The 25,123-nt window shown below is 38.4% G+C and overlaps 1 protein-coding gene across 4 annotated transcripts in view; it reads right to left on the reverse strand.

Annotated features, from left to right (window-relative positions):
• The window catches only part of LOC139951378 (plexin-A4-like), a 42,592-nt gene extending 21,519 nt beyond the window's left edge, over window positions 1-21,073 (reverse strand). Inside the window, exons 1-4 of one of the 4 annotated variants that reach the window (XM_071950256.1) lie at window positions 20,936-21,073; window positions 11,405-12,757; window positions 10,740-10,931; window positions 9,934-10,068 (exon numbers count right to left, since the gene is read on the reverse strand). In XM_071950256.1, coding sequence (XP_071806357.1) covers window positions 9,934-10,068; window positions 10,740-10,931; window positions 11,405-12,565 — 1,488 coding nt within the window. In that variant the 5' untranslated portion in view covers window positions 12,566-12,757; window positions 20,936-21,073. Of the gene's footprint in view, window positions 1-9,933; window positions 10,069-10,739; window positions 10,932-11,404; window positions 12,758-19,148; window positions 19,388-19,434; window positions 19,547-19,846; window positions 19,923-20,935 lie in introns of those variants that run through there. The other 3 variants (XM_071950265.1, XM_071950281.1, XM_071950272.1) reach the window with 3 other exon arrangements.
• Window positions 21,074-25,123: the final 4,050 nt, after the last annotated feature.

Raw genomic sequence — 25,123 nt, forward strand, 5'->3', positions numbered from 1 at the left:
TACATAAAATAAAATTGAAGAGGATGCCTGAATTGACTAATACAATCGGAGTTGGACGAGGTGTAGACTTGGGAGTTGGACGAGGTGTAGACTTGATTCAAGTAGATCGACTTACTGACATAATCCATCTCACCAAGTCGACTTAGATAAAATGATCAGTCAACTAACTGACATTATTTATCTCACCAAGTCGACTTACAGAAACTAAGAAGTTGACTTAACAGCCTGAACTCGCGTTGAGATGTGTGTGTATCAAACCTTGTGCACCACTATGAGAGCACTCTATTTCCTAGTCTTTATATTGCTTTTTAACTTTATACTGTAATGCCCCTTTAAATGATGTTTGACCAGGCAAAGATATAAAGTAGGTTCCAACGGTTACAAAATATTAGTATGATTAGCCCGTGCTTAGCCCGCTCATGGGGGTTCCATTGTTTGTGATTAAATTTACTTCATTATCATTATGTTTGACAACTTGGACCGAGCACCTCTGGGTCAAAAGATGTTAAGGAGTTTTCTTAACTTTACAACATTATGTCACTTAATCATTGCTTCGTCCTTCGGATGGGACGTAAAGCCGTTGGTCCCATGTGTTATGTAACGCATATAAAAGAAACCCAGTGTACTTATCGAAAAGAAAAGGATTTCGCCCCGGTGTTCCCGGTCCGATCGGCAGCAAAATTGCGCCACAGCACCTTGTAAAGCATTACATGGTGCTACCAGAATATTAGTATGATTAGCCCGTGCTTAGCCGGCTCATGGGGGTTCCATTGTTTGTGATTAAATTTACTTCATTATCATTATGTTTGACAACTTGGACCGAGCACCTCTGGGTCAAAAGAATTACGGATTTATTTTAAACACATGTCATGACACGGCGAAACGCACGGATACGAGGGTGGGTTTTCCCGTTATTTTCTCCCGACTCCGATGACCGATTGAGCCTAAATTTTCACAGGTTTGTTATAGAAGTTGTGATACACGAAGTGTGGGCCTTGGGCAATACTGTTAACCGAAAGGGTCCAATGGCTTTAAGTCATGTTTGACGCTTTGGATCGGGCACCACTAGGGCAGGAGATGTTAAGGAGGTTCCAAACAATACATAGTTAGTATATGCTTAGCCCAGTTTTGGGTTCCAGTATTTTCTTATTTTATGTAAATAACATTATATGCGTTAAAGGAACTTGTTGCCTTGGATCGGACGAGTTGGTCTATAAAAAACGTTTGTAACCGTTTGTTATAAAATACATAATGGTTGGAAAGATGTTGTAAAAGTAGAATAAAATGATCCACACAAATTTGCCTCGAAATTGCGTGGTTTTCCTTTTACTTTGCGAACTAACACGGACGGCCATTTTTGGGAGTCATAAAAAACAGGATCTATGGAAAAGCTGAAAAAAAAAAAACCAAGACGAAATATACCATTGTTAATCAATAGAGACGTATTGTAGTCACTTTGGTTGGGGAGTGAGGAAACTAGTAAAACACACACATAAATCACAGTGCTGGCTGGGACATAATGTTATGCACCTGGCAAATCTATGCATGGATATTCTTTAGAAGGTTTTGTTTGTTTGAATAGATTGATTCACATGGTTCGTTGAATATAAGGGGGTTGGTTGTGGCGACAACAACCTTTTTATCCTTTTGACAACCATCATATATAATGTAACTTCACGGCTCATGGTTGCACTTTGGTATTGTCACTTTTCAACTCGGCTCTACGTGCTGTCTGGTACCTTCCATACATACATTTTGTTGTGAAGATTTTAATTGTGTAAAGGCTTATAGTTTGATGAATAATATGACGAAAACAAACTTTTATCCTTTTGAACTGAATTCATGATTTATTGTCTCATTCTTCTCACGTAGCTATTTAGTAGGGTCAAAACGTGAGGCCAGTAACACTATTTTGCAAGTACATGTACACCATGTAATGTTAGTTGGACGCAGTTTGCTAACAGCCATTAACCTTTTTAAAATAAAATCAGTAAATTAATAATTTTGCTTTTTACATAAAATAAAATTGAAGAGGATGCCTGAATTGACTAATACAATCGGAGTTGGACGAGGTGTAGACTTGGGAGTTGGACGAGGTGTAGACTTGATTCAAGTAGATCGACTTACTGACATAATCCATCTCACCAAGTCGACTTAGATAAAATGATCAGTCGACTAACTGACATTATTTATCTCACCAAGTCGACTTACAGAAACTAAGAAGTTGACTTAACAGCCTGAACTCGCGTTGAGATGTGTGTGTATCAAACCTTGTGCACCACTATGAGAGCACTCTATTTCCTAGTCTTTATATTGCTTTTTAACTTTACGTTTGCGGGCTAAAACTAAATGTAATACTGTAATGCCCCTTTAAATGATGTTTGACCAGGCAAAGATATAAAGTAGGTTCCAACGGTTACAAAATATTAGTATGATTAGCCCGTGCTTAGCCCGCTCATGGGGGTTCCATTGTTTGTGATTAAATTTACTTCATTATCATTATGTTTGACAACTTGGACCGAGCACCTCTGGGTCAAAAGATGTTAAGGAGTTTTCTTAACTTTACAACATTATGTCACTTAATCATTGCTTCGTCCTTCGGATGGGACGTAAAGCCGTTGGTCCCATGTGTTATGTAACGCATATAAAAGAAACCCAGTGTACTTATCGAAAAGAAAAGGATTTCGCCCCGGTGTTCCCGGTCCGATCGGCAGCAAAATTGCGCCACAGCACCTTGTAAAGCATTACATGGTGCTACCAGAATATTAGTATGATTAGCCCGTGCTTAGCCGGCTCATGGGGGTTCCATTGTTTGTGATTAAATTTACTTCATTATCATTATGTTTGACAACTTGGACCGAGCACCTGTGGGTCAAAAGAATTACGGATTTATTTTAAACACATGTCATGACACGGCGAAACGCACGGATACGAGGGTGGGTTTTCCCGTTATTTTCTCCCGACTCACATGACCGATTGAGCCTAAATTTTCACAGGTTTGTTATAGAAGTTGTGATACACGAAGTGTGGGCCTTGGGCAATACTGTTAACCGAAAGGGTCCAATGGCTTTAAGTCATGTTTGACGCTTTGGATCGGGCACCACTAGGGCAGGAGATGTTAAGGAGGTTCCAAACAATACATAGTTAGTATATGCTTAGCCCAGTTTTGGGTTCCAGTATTTTCTTATTTTATGTAAATAACATTATATGCGTTAAAGGAACTTGTTGCCTTGGATCGGACGAGTTGGTCTATAAAAAACGTTTGTAACCGTTTGTTATAAAATACATAATGGTTGGAAAGATGTTGTAAAAGTAGAATAAAATGATCCACACAAATTTGCCTCGAAATTGCGTGGTTTTCCTTTTACTTTGCGAACTAACACGGACGGCCATTTTTGGGAGTCATAAAAAACAGGATCTATGGAAAAGCTGAAAAAAAAAAAACCAAGACGAAATATACCATTGTTAATCAATAGAGACGTATTGTAGTCACTTTGGTTGGGGAGTGAGGAAACTAGTAAAACACACACATAAATCACAGTGCTGGCTGGGACATAATGTTATGCACCTGGCAAATCTATGCATGGATATTCTTTAGAAGGTTTTGTTTGTTTGAATAGATTGATTCACATGGTTCGTTGAATATAAGGGGGTTGGTTGTGGCGACAACAACCTTTTTATCCTTTTGACAACCATCATATATAATGTAACTTCACGGCTCATGGTTGCACTTTGGTATTGTCACTTTTCAACTCGGCTCTACGTGCTGTCTGGTACCTTCCATACATACATTTTGTTGTGAAGATTTTAATTGTGTAAAGGCTTATAGTTTGATGAATAATATGACGAAAACAAACTTTTATCCTTTTGAACTGAATTCATGATTTATTGTCTCATTCTTCTCACGTAGCTATTTAGTAGGGTCAAAACGTGAGGCCAGTAACACTATTTTGCAAGTACATGTACACCATGTAATGTTAGTTGGACGCAGTTTGCTAACAGCCATTAACCTTTTTTAAATAAAATCAGTAAATTAATAATTTTGCTTTTTACATAAAATAAAATTGAAGAGGATGCCTGAATTGACTAATACAATCGGAGTTGGACGAGGTGTAGACTTGGGAGTTGGACGAGGTGTAGACTTGATTCAAGTAGATCGACTTACTGACATAATCCATCTCACCAAGTCGACTTAGATAAAATGATCAGTCGACTAACTGACATTATTTATCTCACCAAGTCGACTTACAGAAACTAAGAAGTTGACTTAACAGCCTGAACTCGCGTTGAGATGTGTGTGTATCAAACCTTGTGCACCACTATGAGAGCACTCTATTTCCTAGTCTTTATATTGCTTTTTAACTTTACGTTTGCGGGCTAAAACTAAATGTAATACTGTAATGCCCCTTTAAATGATGTTTGACCAGGCAAAGATATAAAGTAGGTTCCAACGGTTACAAAATATTAGTATGATTAGCCCGTGCTTAGCCCGCTCATGGGGGTTCCATTGTTTGTGATTAAATTTACTTCATTATCATTATGTTTGACAACTTGGACCGAGCACCTCTGGGTCAAAAGATGTTAAGGAGTTTTCTTAACTTTACAACATTATGTCACTTAATCATTGCTTCGTCCTTCGGATGGGACGTAAAGCCGTTGGTCCCATGTGTTATGTAACGCATATAAAAGAAACCCAGTGTACTTATCGAAAAGAAAAGGATTTCGCCCCGGTGTTCCCGGTCCGATCGGCAGCAAAATTGCGCCACAGCACCTTGTAAAGCATTACATGGTGCTACCAGAATATTAGTATGATTAGCCCGTGCTTAGCCGGCTCATGGGGGTTCCATTGTTTGTGATTAAATTTACTTCATTATCATTATGTTTGACAACTTGGACCGAGCACCTGTGGGTCAAAAGAATTACGGATTTATTTTAAACACATGTCATGACACGGCGAAACGCACGGATACGAGGGTGGGTTTTCCCGTTATTTTCTCCCGACTCACATGACCGATTGAGCCTAAATTTTCACAGGTTTGTTATAGAAGTTGTGATACACGAAGTGTGGGCCTTGGGCAATACTGTTAACCGAAAGGGTCCAATGGCTTTAAGTCATGTTTGACGCTTTGGATCGGGCACCACTAGGGCAGGAGATGTTAAGGAGGTTCCAAACAATACATAGTTAGTATATGCTTAGCCCAGTTTTGGGTTCCAGTATTTTCTTATTTTATGTAAATAACATTATATGCGTTAAAGGAACTTGTTGCCTTGGATCGGACGAGTTGGTCTATAAAAAACGTTTGTAACCGTTTGTTATAAAATACATAATGGTTGGAAAGATGTTGTAAAAGTAGAATAAAATGATCCACACAAATTTGCCTCGAAATTGCGTGGTTTTCCTTTTACTTTGCGAACTAACACGGACGGCCATTTTTGGGAGTCATAAAAAACAGGATCTATGGAAAAGCTGAAAAAAAAAAAACCAAGACGAAATATACCATTGTTAATCAATAGAGACGTATTGTAGTCACTTTGGTTGGGGAGTGAGGAAACTAGTAAAACACACACATAAATCACAGTGCTGGCTGGGACATAATGTTATGCACCTGGCAAATCTATGCATGGATATTCTTTAGAAGGTTTTGTTTGTTTGAATAGATTGATTCACATGGTTCGTTGAATATAAGGGGGTTGGTTGTGGCGACAACAACCTTTTTATCCTTTTGACAACCATCATATATAATGTAACTTCACGGCTCATGGTTGCACTTTGGTATTGTCACTTTTCAACTCGGCTCTACGTGCTGTCTGGTACCTTCCATACATACATTTTGTTGTGAAGATTTTAATTGTGTAAAGGCTTATAGTTTGATGAATAATATGACGAAAACAAACTTTTATCCTTTTGAACTGAATTCATGATTTATTGTCTCATTCTTCTCACGTAGCTATTTAGTAGGGTCAAAACGTGAGGCCAGTAACACTATTTTGCAAGTACATGTACACCATGTAATGTTAGTTGGACGCAGTTTGCTAACAGCCATTAACCTTTTTTAAATAAAATCAGTAAATTAATAATTTTGCTTTTTACATAAAATAAAATTGAAGAGGATGCCTGAATTGACTAATACAATCGGAGTTGGACGAGGTGTAGACTTGGGAGTTGGACGAGGTGTAGACTTGATTCAAGTAGATCGACTTACTGACATAATCCATCTCACCAAGTCGACTTAGATAAAATGATCAGTCGACTAACTGACATTATTTATCTCACCAAGTCGACTTACAGAAACTAAGAAGTTGACTTAACAGCCTGAACTCGCGTTGAGATGTGTGTGTATCAAACCTTGTGCACCACTATGAGAGCACTCTATTTCCTAGTCTTTATATTGCTTTTTAACTTTACGTTTGCGGGCTAAAACTAAATGTAATACTGTAATGCCCCTTTAAATGATGTTTGACCAGGCAAAGATATAAAGTAGGTTCCAACGGTTACAAAATATTAGTATGATTAGCCCGTGCTTAGCCCGCTCATGGGGGTTCCATTGTTTGTGATTAAATTTACTTCATTATCATTATGTTTGACAACTTGGACCGAGCACCTCTGGGTCAAAAGATGTTAAGGAGTTTTCTTAACTTTACAACATTATGTCACTTAACCATGGCTTCGTCCTTCGGATGGGACGTAAAGCCGTTGGTCCCATGTGTTATGTAACGCATATAAAAGAAACCCAGTGTACTTATCGAAAAGAAAAGGATTTCGCCCCGGTGTTCCCGGTCCGATCGGCAGCAAAATTGCGCCACAGCACCTTGTAAAGCATTACATGGTGCTACCAGAATATTAGTATGATTAGCCCGTGCTTAGCCGGCTCATGGGGGTTCCATTGTTTGTGATTAAATTTACTTCATTATCATTATGTTTGACAACTTGGACCGAGCACCTCTGAGTCAAAAGAATTACGGATTTATTTTAAACACATGTCATGACACGGCGAAACGCACGGATACGAGGGTGGGTTTTCCCGTTATTTTCTCCCGACTCCAATGACCGATTGAGCCTAAATTTTCACAGGTTTGTTATAGAAGTTGTGATACACGAAGTGTGGGCCTTGGGCAATACTGTTAACCGAAAGGGTCCAATGGCTTTAAGTCATGTTTGACGCCTTGGATCAGGCACCACTAGGGCAGGAGATGTTAAGGAGGTTCCAAACAATACATAATTAGTAAATGCTTAGCCCAGTTTTGGGTTCCAGTATTTTCTTATTTTATGTAAATAACATTATATGCGTTAAAGGAACACGTTGCCTTGGATCGGACGAGTTGGTCTATAAAAAACGTTTGTAACCGTTTGTTATAAAATACATAATGGTTGGAAAGATGTTGTAAAAGTAGAATAAAATGATCCACACAAATTTGCCTTGAAATTGCGTGGTTTTCCTTTTACTTTGCGAACTAACACGGACGGCCATTTTTGGGAGTCATAAAAAACAGGATCTATGGAAAAGCTGAAAAAAAAAACCAAGACGAAATATACCATTGTTAATCAATAGAGACGTATTGTAGTCACTTTGGTTGGGGAGTTAGGAAACTAGTAAAACACACACATAAATCACAGTGCTGGCTGGGACATAATGTTATGCACCTGGCAAATCTATGCATGGATATTCTTTAGAAGGTTTTGTTTGTTTGAATAGATTGATTCACATGGTTCGTTGAATATAAGGGGGTTGGTTGTGGCGACAACAACCTTTTTATCCTTTTGACAACCATCATATATAATGTAACTTCACGGCTCATGGTTGCACTTTGGTATTGTCACTTTTCAACTCGGCTCTACGTGCTGTCTGGTACCTTCCATACATACATTTTGTTGTGAAGATTTTAATTGTGTAAAGGCTTATAGTTTGATGAATAATATGACGAAAACAAACTTTTATCCTTTTGAACTGAATTCATGATTTATTGTCTCATTCTTCTCACGTAGCTATTTAGTAGGGTCAAAACGTGAGGCCAGTAACACTATTTTGCAAGTACATGTACACCATGTAATGTTAGTTGGACGCAGTTTGCTAACAGCCATTAACCTTTTTTAAATAAAATCAGTAAATTAATAATTTTGCTTTTTACATAAAATAAAATTGAAGAGGATGCCTGAATTGACTAATACAATCGGAGTTGGACGAGGTGTAGACTTGGGAGTTGGACGAGGTGTAGACTTGATTCAAGTAGATCGACTTACTGACATAATCCATCTCACCAAGTCGACTTAGATAAAATGATGACTTAGATAAAACTCGATAGTCATTTGTAGGTCTACGCATTTGTTAATATATCTAGTTGTTATAGATCGTTATTAATTCTCCCTTCACAGTTGACTTGTCGAAGCTAATGATGATGAAATAATTTAGCTCTTACGAAAAATGAAATGCTCATTAGTAAACAGGAAACTGTTCATCATTTATGATATTTTCAAAAATTAACGCCTTCGCATTTAATCAGTATGAGCATTGAGCCAGAAAAAAGCCTTGAAAAGCTATTGTGTTCATTTTATCCGTGCACAAAAATATTCGCCATAAAAATTACCGTAGCCGTTTAACGAGAGGCATTTATTGTTCCCATGAGAACTTGTACTTTTATACAAATATTACCGAGAGGGTAAAAAATTGTGCATACACATTGAGCCATGGCTATCTTTTAAAATTTGAACTATGATTCCAGTAATTTACTGCAAGACTCTTGAGAAATTGGATTTCAGCAAACTCGGCCGAGTTTTCTTTTGATGTTCCTTTTTTTCTACAAACACAAGCTAGCGAGGTTTCCTCGTACCGCATACGGTGTATCGCTATAATGCGGCTGGGCGGTACAGCGGCTAAATGGTTAGATACTTTGGATACAGTACTTGTTCACTTTTAGAGCCTCTTTGTTCTGATTGGGATGAAAATGTTTAGTTTGGTAGCGGGCAGGGGACCAAGAAGACTGTTATAAGGCCATGTAAAGACAAGAACAGTAAAGATTGTTCATCGCACTACTTCTCTTCTTGCAATGTGAATCATACCTGTACAACTAGGTAAAGTAGTTATGACAAAACAAGAACTCAGTGGCTTAAATAGCATGGAAACAGTGCCATATTCTTTTAACAAGCATGCTCATTTTTGTTTTTTTATCAATTCAAACTAAGGGATAACTTCAAAATGCATTTTTATTGTTTTTGGAAAAATTACCATTTTTGAGGCAGAAGTGTCACAACAGGATACAATAAACCAAAGTGTTTCTCCCCAGTAGACATGCAAACCATAATGATAGCCCAATCAAAACAAAAAGGGAAATATTCCGAGAACCAATAAAACATTAAAGACAGTACAAACTTTCTTGATGTGCAAGGGGAATTAAAAAATGTGACTTTCAAAAAAGAGGCGCTGTTCACAAAACTGTTATTTTATTTTATGCAATGTCAAGAAATATGATTGGGCCAGGGCCGGGGTGGGGCAAAATATAAGATTTAGGTCATCAACAAGTCCTGATCAATGTTTGGTAATGCACTAAACCTACAAAGTGCTTATAAAAAGCTGCCAGATTGATGGAATTATAGCTAACTTCTTCATGTTATAAATTCAAAATGAAGCAAATATTTCAAAATGCATTTCTTTATGTTTTTGGGGAAAAGTGTCTATTTTTGGGACAGTTGTGTTACATCAGAATACAATTGCCCGAGTTTTTCTTACCAGAAATAAAAAGACAAATTATGGCCCTGATCAAAACTGAAAGGAAAATATTCTGAGACCCCTGAAAAAATGAACATAACTTGTTTTTGTCTAAGCTATTACACAGTGTCAGTGAGATGTTTTTTTTAATTCAATTGAAAAACGCAAGACTGCTATTTTTTATTTATTTTTTTTTGTGGGGGGGGGGGGTAGGGGGATTTCGTCAACTTACCTTCCTAACAGTCATGAAGTAGATAAAATTCTTATCCACGCTGAATAAAATCCCGTTCTGTACGACTGGCTTCTGGTTTGCAAGAATAACTTCTTCTTCGTACAACTCAGCTTTGGAGGGTTCAACTACACGAAGCTAAAAGACAAAATATAAAGAAAATAGACAAAAATAAAAAAAGGTTTTCAGACTCATTTCTTGTATACATAAAGCTTCACCAATCCTACATGTATAACATTTCAGTGATCACAAAATAAAGGCTAAATGTTTGGTTTGTTAAACTTTACTCAGTAAAAAAGTTGATTAGAATCGTCACTTTCTCTGAATAAAAAGTTTTAAATTTGAAAATTGCCCCCTGGTTTAACGGCGCTTTTGTTTTCGTTCGTTTTCTCCCTCAATGTTCAATTCATGAATATTCAACAGATGGTCACAGGTTCAATACCTGCTTCAGTAATTTGGTTTTGTTCAGACGTCTACCCTTCTCAAATCAAGAATTACCCTTTTTCAAAGGTTTTACCATTTCCCAATTGAAGTTTAATCTTCTCTAATCCAACATCCACCCTTGTCTAATCCAAGGTTTACCCTTTTCCAATCCTAGTTGTACCCTCTCCCAATTGAAGAACAACCCTTTTCCAATCCAAACTTAACGCCGCCCCCACCCCCCCCCCCCCCAAAAAAAAAACCCTATTATAAAAAAATAAAAAATAAATAAAAAAACTTCATGAAACTGATGAAAACATGTAGGACAATGATCTCGTAATGTCCACCCAACCGAACCCGCATCAATTTCCCTTGCTAGTTAACTTTACCTTTTTCAGATGGCCATGGTGATCTCCAAGGAATAAAACGGTCTCTTCAAGGTGTGCTGTGGCTGCAATCGCTGTGAGAATTGAGTTATCTGTGTAGATGGCCTGGGCTGGGATGGGATTTTTACCACCTAGGGGATGAGCATGATCCCATGTGTGGCAGTATTCTGTTCCGGCTTCATCAATATGGGCTACCTATAGCAGTTTAAAATTCACAAACCAGAAAAACAATGATTGTATAGTCAGTCAGTAAGGGATGGGGAGTGTATTCTAATAGTCAGTGTCATACCAAATTTCTAAGCCCTTCAATGAGCAGGCCACTTTATAACAAAATAATTTACTATTACCGTCTGTAAATAGTCTGTGTCTTCTGACTTAAGGACGAAATCAAAGCACAACTCTGTTATCAAAACAATGTTTATTTAACAAATGCACAGAGGTAAAGTGTACTTATTTGAAAATGAGGGAAAGCTTTACTGTCAAAGCTGATTCTAACCTTATCAAAACATTGCATGTCAAAATTGTCCAACTAACTTGTTCAGGTTTTGATGATTCTCCATAATTTGTAGACAAAATTTAACAGTACTTTTAAGATATTTTCCTCTCAACTATAAAATAAATTTAGGAAAATAAGTTTAAAAACTTTCTTGGAGGAATGAAATACTAACCACATAGGGGGAATCTTCACAATCAGCATTGCGTAGCCAATTGAGATCTGTTAAGGCCGTTTCTCCTTTCGCGCATTCTTTCCTGCGATCGATAAAATATTGGTTGATACTTTTGATAGAGTACATACAGACCGCGGATGCTTCCACAGGCTCCAGGTGGTTCACTACCGACTCGGAAAAAGTGACAATCAAGACTCTCTCCCCAACTTGAAAGCCATTTGCCGATGCCAACTTGGACCCAATGGTTGTCACAGTAGCAGACTGTGCAACATTGTAATCTTTTCCTCCTTTATAGCATGCTAAGGGTAACTCACTGTAGGATGCATATTTATTATCTTGCTGACAGATCTGGACTATTTTTGTGTAGTAAGGACTTTTCATTACTTTGTAATCCAGTGGCTGTACAGCAACAAAGTAACTAAAGTTGGTATTTGAAAATCCATAGATGTAATAAATGTTGAAGGGAACACCTTGCCCTGCTGACAAGACTTGAGCAGGAACGTTAATTTCTAATTTACGTAGTTCGCGAGTGTTTGTCAGTATGGAAAACAATGAAGAGACGTTATTCTCTCGTGGTAGTATTCGGGTTGACACAGTTGGTACTGCCTTGTCAAGCCAGTCTGCCAATGATGTAGCAATATAAAGTACATTCTCATTATATGGTCCTCGAGCTATAAATCCAACTGAAGTTCCATTAGCAGTATTTGGGACTATTTCTTCATAACTATCGTTTCCAAGGAGACCTAAATCATCCAAACGCCTGATGTTACAGCTTCCTTGGTAGATGCTGCCACAGACAAACAAACGATCCTGATCTACTACCAATAGCTTATTGATGTTATCTGTTGTTGTCCTTTTGAACAGACAAGATACAGGTGGTGCTACACATTTTGTATTGTCCTGCCGGGGACCAGTAGCAATTGTTGCCTCGATGTCAAGCTCCGCTGAAAGTTTGTACAACCGGTTAACGGAACCAACGTACAGTGCACCGGTGCTGGGATCTAGAACTATGTTCTTTAACTTAATGACATTGTTCTCTGGTTGGTAAGCTTCCTCAAAAACTAAATACTGATGCTGAGATGCAACTATCGATACAAGCAGTTGATACAACAACAGACACCTGGTGAAAGTTGGGATTATGTTCAGGCTACAGTCTGCCATTTTGAATGTTGCTCTTCTTACTTCAGAGCTGGGTGATTTACATGGGGAGGGGGGTCTTCACAACCCTTGAGAATAACCTGTGTGGTCACTGAAGCACATCAGCAAGTGAAGAGTACATCAGGTGGAGTCATCACAAGGTTTTTGCAGACCCTGTCATGGAGTCAGCTTCACTCGTCGTCTGATGTTTTGTCTCTGTAAAAAAAAAGCAAACAAAGTTAACTACTGATGTACCAGTCTTTCAGCATGAGAAAAACAAACAAAAACACAAGTTCATAGTGTACAGGCCTTGAATGAACCACTGGCATCGACAGTAATTGGCGTGCTGCACTTCGCAAGGTTTCAATTAAAATTTATTGTTTTCTTTATAGAAATGCCCCTTACCAGAGGAACATTGCTGTGCCCCTTCAAGAGCAAAATTCAAGGCCTTGTGTACTACACATATAAGTAGGAACTCCATGAATATCAGCTGCAATAACGATTGGTCCTTTCTCTATGGCAATACAAGTTTTGATATTTTCAAGACTACTTCTTGGTGTTGATTGAAAGCGAGGAATGATAGCAAAACCAGATTTACCAACCTACAATGATTGATAGACTGCTTCCTACACATCATCATTTTGTAATTCATACCTGCATGATGTGCCAACCTTTCTCATATTACTTCTACTCCAGGTCATTGTCTCATCTGGTTTTACCCTTGGATGAAGCCTTACTAAAAGACAACCTTTTATTGTTTCAAACTCAGTGCAGATTACTGAAAAAAGTCCCCGAGTGGGTGATTTGGATTGAAGATTTGCTTGTAAGTAATGTAGGTATCAAATTTAAGGGATTTAAAAAATAATGCGGTTATTACTAATGACTCAAATAAATCATCAAACACTATTTTAAAGGAACATGTTGCCTTGAATCGGTCGAGTTGGTCTGTGAAAAGCGTTTGTAACCATTTGTTATAAAATGCACAATTGGTTAGAAAGATGTTTTAAAAGTAAAATACAAGGATCCATACATACATGGTTTTTTCTTTTACTTTGCGAACTAATACGGTCGGCCATTTATGAAATGGCCGACCGTGTTTGTCAACAAGGTAAAAGGAAAACCATGCAATTTCGAGTGATACTTGTGTGCATCATTATATTCTACTTTTAAAACATCTTTCCAACCATATGCATTTTATAATAAACGGTTACAAAAGCTTTTCAAAGACCAACTTGACCGATCCAAGGCAAGGTGTTCCTTTAAGCTAATTGCTTTCAAATACCATGTGGTTACTAATGGTTAATCGAAGTGACGTGGTACAGTATACAATTGTTGCACGTTGTGACGGGGTCCATGGCGTTTTGTACATTCGAGGGGGAAAATGGAACCCGAGGCGAAGGCCTGTGTACATGTGCTCTACTACATACAATACATCATTACATGTTTGTTATGATGGGAATATCTCTACATGAAATACATGAAATGTCATCGAGTGTGATATAAGTCTACACAGTACAGAGACCCCCTTGCAATGACATCACACGTCGTCGTGGTTACTGTCTGCCCATAGTCTGTCATATTCAGAGTCAAATAACGTACAGAATAAAGATATGGCATTCATCTTCTGGTACACCACGCATCTCCTGAACAAAATGCCCTCTGCACAGTAGCAACATGGCAAATCTTGAACCAAAATGGCGTCAGCAAATAAGAGCCTGGTCCAGTAAAGATTCTGAGCTACAAGTCCTTTGGTCATTGTGGACTTTTGGGCCAAAATTCAAGCCCTGCAGACTCTGTGCAATCAAATGTTTTAGTGTGATGACCTCTTGACTTCAGCTCAGCACCGCCCACCTAGAAGGACACATGACTAAGGACACTTCAGGAAAAATCAACCTTGTTTTTTTTCCCTGTCCCTGGGTATTGCAGCAGGATCTTCCTGTACATGGTTCTATGAAGGAAAGGCTTGGGGAACATTCCTGATACTAAACATTGTAGCGTAGGTCAATGATCTTTCAAATGGGCCATCTAAACATACAGTACTAGGAGTATACTGCCCTTGCTGATTGTCTTGACCTCAAGATGAAATATGAGCATCGCTATTCGCATACTGGTATGGATGTCACCAAAACATAACAAAACAAGTGTCCCTCCTGCTTTGTACAACCATTGAACGTGTCGTTAACACGTGTAAACATTCATTGAATATGCTCATACAGTAATTGTTTTCCTTCCAAGGGTGTGTGCAGTATCACATTGAGAGATTACAAAATTAAAGGCAGTGGACACTATTGGTAATTACTCAAAATATTTATTAGCATAAAACCTTTCTTGGTGATGAGTAACAGGGAGAGGTTGATGGTATGAAACATTGTGAGAAACGGCTCCCCCTGAAGTGCCATAGTTTTTGAGAAAGAAGTAATTTTCCACAAATTTGATTTCGAGACCTCAGATTTAGAACTTGAGGTCTCAAAATCAACCATCTAAACGCCTACAACTTTGTGTGACAAGGGTGTTTTTCTCTTTCATTATTATCTCGCAAGTTCGCTGCCAGTTAGTGTCCACTGCCTTTAAACACACCATACAAAAATAACCTAGATGTATTATGTATGTAAATTTGTAAATTTGTAGAAAAAATAATTATGTACATGTATGATGATTTCTTGTAGTATCTAGGGCCTGCCCGGTTTACATAATTTGTTCCACTAAGAAACCCATCTCGAACTGTACGGCCGGACAGACTCTTGGAACAGTGTACATGGGTCCTAGCTCTATGGTATTACTTAGTCAAATAGTTCTGGTGACCATTACTGTACTTTAATACAAAATATCTTCTATTTCGACATGAAGCAGAAACCTTTCAGTCAGTTCAAAAATGTATCGTAGGTAAATGTACACTGGAGTTGCGCATGTCAGAGATGATCAGAGCATGTACATACTACATCATTATGCAGATGGAGTTACATGTAAAGTGCATGAAAGGTCTGTTCTATAACCATGGCCATGGTTGGAGCATGGAGGTCTACTTCAGTGATCTAACCCATGGTCTAACTTGAAGAACATTGAACTGGGTGATCCCACAGCGAGTCCGCCTTGTGTAATACATTGTAGCTCCGAGCACAGCGAAAAGGACGGTCACTCACAGGAGGGATGTACTATGTATACCTTCTACATATATTATTCACCGCTGCTGTAAATGCAATTGGGAGGTGTTGACAAAAACTGTCAGTGGGTGTGTATTAGCAAGCCCCGATACAGATGGGCATTCATTCCACGTTGTATGTGCATACGGGGGTACTAGGGCTGCAACAGTCCTATAACTTCTGTATTTATATTGAAGAAAGTCAATCACAACTACTGTAAATACACAATGTGTGTTACTGTCAGCAGTGTAATAAATGTAAAACTTAGTAGAAGAGTTCAATACAAAGAAATAACAAATTTCTTTGATACTCTAAACTAAAAACTGAGAGCAGATAATGGCTGAGACTTCAGTCATGTATCATGATTACTTAATAGACCGCTCCAGTAAGCCCCGCCCCATTACATATTGACCAATCACAACCCATTACGGAACAAGGTCTGACATGCGTGCGCGTATGCTTGGCGCGCGCGGCAGAGTTGTGCAGAAAGACATTGGAGAGGGTCACGTGTTCTTGCTCACACGTGCGCCGTGGGCAGAGCCTAATGGATCGGTCTTTTGAGGGAGGACCTGATCTGAACATTAATCATGAATTATTAATAACACACTTTTCCTTTGAAATAACAAAAAAAATCATATTTCTAACAGTCTAATTTGTTTTAGCAAAGATCATACATTATACGTTTGTAACCTTTGTTTATAACAAGAGTGACCTTGCACATTTGAGGGCATTTCCTGGCAGGAAAGAATACTACTGGTCTGACCTGAAATTTTCCAGTAGGTTTGTCTTAATTTACACTGTCATCAATTCAACTTTCAAGAGTTATAAAAAATAACAGCTTAACAAGTTTTGAGAAGTGCACTCTTTCTTCATATCATAGAGTAAGGACACCTTACTCTATGTTCATATCAACAGCAACAAGTAAACTCTAACAGCTTAACAAGTTTCGAGAAGTGCACTCTTTCTTCATATCATTGAGTAAGGACACCTTACTCTATGTTCATATCAACAGCAACAAGTAAACTCTAGCTAGGCTTAGTGGCTCTTTTGTAAACATGAGGCGTTGCAGGTCACATGGTCTAAACGAAAGCATTGATTTGCATCTCCCTGAAAAATGCCATCCTTGATTATTAATGAGCTTAAAATATGGAGCGGATGAGAAGAAGAGATCAGATTACCTAATAAGTCGAAAAACATTACATTTTAGTCTTGCAATGTGATAAAAATCGACAAAACTTTTTTTTTTTTTTTTCGAGAAATTTTGTGGTGGGCAGCAGTCTGTTTTTCAGCTCAGTGCCAGGCGGAAATTGTCAGTGCCAGGCGGGCCCACCCACCGCCGCCCACCGTGGCTACAACGCTGGGGTTTAACTGTCCTTCCCTTGAACGAGACAGGAAGTCTAGATTTATTGTGGCTCTTTTAGATTTGATGTCAACTTTACAAGACTTGTAGGAGTCACTTGTATCATTCATGTATAATAAAAGAAACAGGCACATCATACATACCAAACAACCAGATAATGAACAAGAAAAGCAATTCCATCATTTAAAAATAAAATTCTATCATGTGATGTTAAATAAATTTCAATTTACATGCAATGACAAAATGTTGTTATTAAAAAATTCAGCAGATGTTATTTTGGGAAAACAAGTAGCATTTAGAACGTGTACTGTATAGTACATACAGTTTTATATTAATAATTGACACCATTTGATCTATTTACTGGCATTTTTAAAAACAGAAGTTATGTTTTGAGCAAAAATGTACAAGAGCAGGCTTTGAACCAACAACGCTTTTAAAATAAGTCGACACTCAAACTGAGATACATGTTTCTAACCCTATGTTGATGGGCTTCATATTTTGTCTGCAAGTAAAATTTTAATAAAAATGTTTCACTTTACTGAAAACTGGTCATTTCAGGGCATTTCTTTTTTTCCTGTCAATCAATGAAAGTTGTGTTTTAAAAACTAATGAATACATTTTTTCGATCATAATTAAGACTTGCACACAGGTTCTTGAGAATAAATACTCCATTTACTCACCACCAGATTTTGATTACATGCGTACCTGTCAATAAATGCATTAAAACACTTCACCAGACAGCCTTAAATAAACTTGCAATCCTACACTTCAGTGAATTACCAACTATTCTTTGGACCTTTTCAAAGTGAAGTGGTGATATTTATGCCAAGAATGCAAACACTATCTCATAATACTTATCTAAGACTGTCCACACACAATGTGAATAATCACGCTGATTGTGTCAGTATAAAAGAAAAACCTTGTACATGTTTCTTCACAAAGTTGGTCTGTTCATTGAGCTGTCAATAAGTCACAACAAAGAAATCTGAACCATTGTGGAAAGCTGGAAATCACTTGACAAGTCTTCTTCATGTAATTTGTCCTACATTTTATACAAAGGCAATTATTTCATCATCAACAAAATGTGCTTACATGTAACATGGACATCGTTGGTCTTTTTCCATGTTGCATGATGTGTGGTCCACCATTTCTTTCCATAGTTTTACCTTTGCTCTAGGTTTAACATAATAAAAATGTTCATATTCACTGTTGATTTTACAAAACTGTGGGCATTCTGGACCCGTATATTTTTGTTAGGTTGGCCAAAGTGCGCTGAATTCAAACAAGGTCATTGAAAAGGTTTTTGCACACAATGTACTTGATGTTTAAGTTAGGTTTAATTAATGTGACTCTGGATAAATTCAAATGGTTTTATCTAATGTTTTTTATTACTTTTTATGTTTTTTTTTATAGTGTATAGTTTGCAGTACACTAGTTTGTGCTTAGGGACAACCAAAGTATAATTGATATTATTTAATCATAAAAAGACTGTTAATTGTAACATTTCTACACATTCCAACTGTACATATTATGTGCAGCATTGTAAATAATATGTGTATATACATCAGTCGACTTACATGTATGCATGTATACAACCATACAAGGTACTGCAAACTATTTAGTCTTGTTTTTAGAGCTAAAAAAAGCACAAAATAAAATGAAGAAAATTACACCTTGACATAAATTCAGAAACACCAAGTGTGAATGATTACACAACCCACAAACATTGCAGTTTCTTTCATAGAAGCTTCCCGAGCCAATCGCAATAGAGCCATTCAGTGTAACAATCGCTCATCTGTCATGAGTTCGTGTTACTTGATACTGATTCCTTCGACCCCCTCACTCTCCCATTCCAAGGAAGAAGTATACTTCAATATAAAGGTACATGTTCATAATGAAGGTTCCACAGTTAATGCACACACCAAGCTTAAGGGTTAAGCCAGGGCTCTAGTGCCTGGAGTCAGTAAAGCCTGCTCCTTAAAGAGCCATTCTCATTTCAATGTCTCCAGACAGTGGCAGATTCCTCCGTAGTTAAGGCTCTTAATAACGACTGGTTTTGATTTAGGCTACATGAATGTATTCACACATTATAAAACAAATTTCTTACCCAACCATTGAAGATTCATGAATAAAGCTCATACTTTCTGCAAATGCGTCATGGGAACCGAATTTGCTGTAACAGCTGTTTTCGCTGTGAACGTTTTGCAGAAGTTCAGCAAAGGGCAACCTTTCCGAGTTGTTTGTTTGGAATTTGTGATGTCAAAACTCACATCACATTCGCAGGAAGTATGAACCGGGAAAAAGGCCTAGATAAACAATTTCACCTTCAATGAAGGTTTACAGGTACACTGTATCCAGTCGGTTCATCATAGTGATTTTCTTTTAAAACATACTCTTCAACCAGCTTGCCTCTTTAAGACAGTCCTGCAATTTCAATCACGGAGAGATGGAGGGAACAGCATTTGGAGCTAGCAGCTTCCAATTAATGGTTAAGCCTTGGCGATGAATGCAGCTTATCTGGGTCTTCCTTTCAAACTCTGACAGCAGCGTTGTGGCCACGGTGGGCAGCGGTGGGCGGCCCCGCCTGGCACTGACAATTTCCGCCTGGCACTGAGCTGAAAAACAGACTGCCGCCCACCACAAAATTTCTCGGAAAAAAAAAAAAAAAGTTTTGTCGACTTTTATCACATTGCAAGACTAAAATGTAATGTTTTTCGACTTATGTAATTTTAAATGCAGTTTTTAATTTTTTGAGCCGGAATTTCGAGTAATAAAAATCTCAAACGTGTTTCACACGTAACTTGCCTCTTGCAGTGAAGTTTTCTTCGTGAAATGTGCCCCGACGTTTTTATTGAAACGAACTACAGCTAGTGCATTGTATAAAAGGCCAGTCTCTGACAGCAAGCAGTACATACGGACGCAGTGTGTGCTGGTACCGTGTACCATGAATCATGTACACCATGTACGTGAGGTGTACAAAGTGTGGTGGACCATAAAGTGCACTACAAGGGCCTTTCTCAAACCACGGCTTGGGCTCCGGCTCAGGCTTAGGCTCCGCGTGCTGTGTACGCAGCTTGCATTGTAACCTGCATTTTGGAGCCGCGCGTATTTACACGGATATAAGCACGCGGAGCCTGAGCCGGAGCCCAAGCCGTGGTTTGAGAAAGGCCCCAAGTCTAGTCGTGGGTTTTTCGCGTGGATTTCACGCATTTTATGTACACACAAACAGTATCGCCACACAACAGTACAAGGGCTGTGTAAAGTCTAGTGTACGAGTTCGCGTGTCCCGGATGTAGGCATGTAAACACGTTCGCTTCGTCCACACGTGTGACAGCGCGCTGGGTTTTTAACTTGAATGAGATCTGTGTAAATTTTAAGATGGCCTCGCAACGTACGGTAAGCTGGACGACTTTTTGGGAAAACGGGAAAAGATTGGAAGATGATATAAAAGTATCTCGTGCAGCTTCAGTTAGTGCTGAGAATGAAACTGTACCTGAGACTATCGAGACAGTTACTCCACCTTCAAAGTTCAAGTTCAACTTCATCGCTGCAAACATCAGAAACTATTTCAAAAACAGTCTGTTCTCAACAAATGCATCACAATTATTTTGTATTACCACATTTTTGTAATTACAATTATCATTATACTTAAAAATTGTGATTCTTGAATCTTACATAATGTGCATTTGGCACGATTGGAATGTTAATATTTAGCCCTGAAATTAGTGAAAACGATCCTTTTTACAACAAAGTACGTGCGCACTGCTCGCAATTTCTGACCACTAAAAATGTCCTAGCTACAACACTGATGACCAGCAACTTCGTCTAACACAAAACGCAGTTACAGAAACATGAAACAAGTCGTCAAATGTCACTCGAATTATTGTGACTTACCGAATTCAAATAGAAGACCAACAAACTTGAAGATGAAGTGATGCAAAAGTTGAGTTTGTCTTTTTGTCAGCGGTGTTTGTACACAAGATCTCGACTCATCGACAACACGTAATATCCAAGTACATACGGTACGGCGGCACACACACATAATGATTTATCAGACGATAATGCAACATTAGTAAAGTATCGCTGGTATGTTGGGCTGTCCCCTCTGTTCCTGTTTACAGTACAGCGAGAACCCACGAACTATTTTGCTTTACTTCGTAAAGAGTTTGCTGCCCTCTGTTGCTCATATTGATGTCCATGTTTTCATGACCATTTTATTACTTTATAATGTCAAAAACAAAGTGTTTTTTTTATCGACCGTGAATTCCAATAAAATAAAGTGAAATTATAATAATAAAAATTATAGTGAGTTCAATTTGACCATTAAGGTAGATCGCCCTGATGGGCCTTCATGTAACTTTTCCCCTCAATCATAACTGTAGCCGTCTGTCAAAACTGCTCTGGAGTAGTGTAAAATCACAATCCTATCTCTCTCCCTGAGTTTGTAAAATAATTGCATTATTTTCTAAGTGAAAGGCAAAACTATTTGCTACAATTCATATAGCCCCACATGTATTATTCCCAGTCTATATCAATCAGAGTTAGAAGGCCAAAATAAGCGAGGCGAGTGTCCCCAATACTGATACAAATGTTACCAAACCGAGACTGGAACAACTAGTTTAATAGTCTGGTTTGTAATTGCAAAAATGATTAATATCATTCATTATTGTTATGAACATGAACAAGATGGAGGCAGCATAATAAAGGTCTATTCAAACAATATTTAAGGGATTGACCGATTGATCATCTAAAACCCTGATCGTGTAATAATATTAATAATAGTAAAAATTTATATAGCGCCATATCCATCGAAAACAATGCTCCATGACGCTAGTACAGAGAAACATGTTTTGTTGCCCCACCCCTTGGTCCCGGTCAATAAATAATGTGAACTAATGTGCGATCTGTACTCCATCACAGTAGAGGGTGAGTATGTTAGGCCTGTGACCATCCGTCATGCAGACACCCCCCCCCCCACCCCCACCCCCATGGCGCAGAAGAAGAGGCAAATGGGAAGAGAACTCCCAATCGCATGAGAACAGACACCTTTACATCACTCTATGTGTCCAATCGGGTGTGGTGGCTGGCAAGACAGACGCGTGTGACACAATACCGGTGTGGCAGAAGGTTCTGTCCCCCCCCCCCCCCCTTCAAGGGTGCATGCAACTAAATGGGAGACTTTTGGGACGCTTGGTGGCAGCAGACCTGCCAGGTAAAATCCATTGTTCTCGGTCATGTGCGCACGCTCAGAACTACGTAAACAGTTGAAATTTACCTGGTAAGTGTGCTGCCACCTAGTGTCCAAAAGTCTCCCATTGGATGGAGAACAGAGAGCGTCAATCGAACCATCCAGCTCATTAACTTTGTGCAGGCCCTCAATACCAAGTTTGAGATGAGCCAAAGAAAACGAATAACAGATTAACAGTGTAAAGATGTTGCCCAATATTGCGACCGGGGTGGGGGGGAGTTGTTGACTTCCAACTTGAGGTGTTTTGGATGACATGGGCCTTGAAATAAATGGTCCTATTTTCCGGGATGTGTATTAAATATTACACTAGTTTGGGGTGTTTTTATTTTGGGGAGAATTACTCGACGGGCACTGGGACTCCCCACATTAAATTTAGCACAAGATTAATCAAGAGTCTAAAAATGATTTCCTTTTAACTGTAAATCTGTGAGACATTATGTTTGTTTGTGTGTTTTTTGAATGTTAATATTGCGCACATTTGAAGTTTTTAAGTGGGGTGCACCCACAATGCGAACTGTGTACAAACTTATTCTGATATAGCGCCCTCTTTTGAAACATCCTCATCCAACCCAAGTTTTCCCGTTGGGGGACAAAATCTCTGGCGACGGACAAAATTAATTTCCTCGAACACCTGCCCTATCACTGCCCTATACCTTGCCACTGCCTCACAATATTACCCATCACCCACAGATCCAAAGACCATGCAGATCCAGGGACCATGCAAAACACTGCGTGAACCACATGCAAAACAAAATGTTTCTATTAGCCTATTCAGGCAAAAAAATACAAAAAAAAATTGTTATTCATTTGAAAATCAGAATCTTGACGCGAAGGTGATACGAAACCACAATAAACCAACTGCCGAATGAGATCATTGGTTTATTATTTTAACTTATTCAATTACACCAAGAAAACTTCAAAATCAAATCTCTCTTGTTCTTTAGTCGAGCTAAAGTAATTAAACCACCGAACAACGCAGTCTCAGATAGCGGAGCAGGGGATAAACACACTTACACGTTTTTGTTAACATCATGAATTACTGAAAAAATATTGTATTGGACACATTCGGCTGCCTAAGACCAGTTTTTCACTTGTTATCACAAACATTATGCACCAAATAACAAATCTCAAATCTGTTAACATTAATTGGGCTCAATCTTAGTCATCCAAGTTACACTAAAGGAATAATGAAAGTTACAAACAAACTAGTTGCATAACTGTATGCTAGATGCCTGATATAGGCTTCAGGTATGAAGTTTTGTATAATGAGTCAAGATAATATTCACATCTTTCTCATAACTACGTTACTTCGGAGGGAGTCGTTTCTGACAATGGTTTATACTATCAACAGCTTTCCTTTGCCTGAACCAAGTAGTTTGTATGTTAAAAAATATATTGAGTAATCACCAATTGTGTCCAGTGCTAGAAGCAAGATGATTTTAATTTATAATAAATTGAAAATTGGGATGATGGCGGCCTTTGCGGGTGGTGGGGGGGGGGGGGGGGGGGCTTCTCATAGCAGGGGAAAGCATGTTATAGTAAAGTGCTTCTTGAGAATTGTTTACTTCTCATTAGTCTTTTGCTCCTGTCCATTGAACATACTTTTATGGAACGGGGAGCTCGATGAGCCAAAGGAGCAATATTCCTCCTCCATACATGTACGACAACATCATTTTGACGAGCGCCCTCAATGCAACATTGTCCAGATAACACCTTGATGGGATGGTGATCGACTCATCTGTTTATTATCGGTGTATACGGGTAGATCGCTCATCATTTCGCAACACGTTAGCTATCAGTGCGGATGGTCATCTTGCTCGTTCTAAAAGATAAGCAAATTTCACCAACCTTACTCTGTGGATTTATGACGGACTGGTGAAGTTGTCTCTCGTTTCAGTGTCGGATGAGGGAAATCACAAATCGTTTTTTTTTCTTTCCCTTTGCTCTCCACAACTATTATGTGAACATATTTGCCTCAAAGGTAAGTTAATAAATAATTGTATTAAAAACAAACAATATTTTGAAATTTTAAAAGGCAAAAAGAACATTTATGTATTTTATTTACCTTATTATTTTTAAGCGAGAGATATTATTTTACATCAACTCGTGGAATTGGTTGTTCGAGTTAAATTAATTTTATAATAATAAATTCATTCGCTGCAGCAGTGTCGCAAAAGGAAATTTTCACCCCGAACTATTTCTCTTCTCCTTTCGATTTTGTAACTTGATAAAAAACCTGTATTAAAAACGGCTCGAACAAAAAATTAGTTGACAATATTATAGGGATTTCAGATAGATCAGTTGGTAGAGCGCCGGGGATCGCATGCTCAAGTTACGCCTAAGTAAACTTCAAAACCCAAATGTTTATGTTCTTCGTGTAAACAAATCCCAGTCCTCCAGGACACGGGTCCGTTTTACGGGGGCCTCAACCACGAGTTGTAGTGTTTTTTGGTAATGTGCACGGCAGTGATATTATTGAGTCCAAGAAACAACCATGTCGACACAATTTCAAAACTTTGACGGCTATAATGAGGTGATAATCCCAATTGCAATAACGATTTCAAGCAAGTGACAGATTTTATAATCTCAATGATAGAAGAGATCCGGTAGAAATGATGAGCCCTTGAATAAAAAAACAACAAAATTCTCATCGGACGCAGAACATCCATGCCGCCTGAGAGAACATCTGATTGAAGTCGAAAAATTCACATTCCAATCAACATAAAATTCGGCATAAAGTAATCATGTTGAAAATAATGCGCAGGTCCACGAAACTGAATAACTTTTGGATTCCAGGTGATCAAATGCAGATCAATAGTCCACGCGACTGAACC

This window comes from Asterias amurensis, chromosome 2, assembly GCF_032118995.1.
Source record: "Asterias amurensis chromosome 2, ASM3211899v1".
Lineage (NCBI taxonomy): Eukaryota > Metazoa > Echinodermata > Asteroidea > Forcipulatida > Asteriidae > Asterias > Asterias amurensis.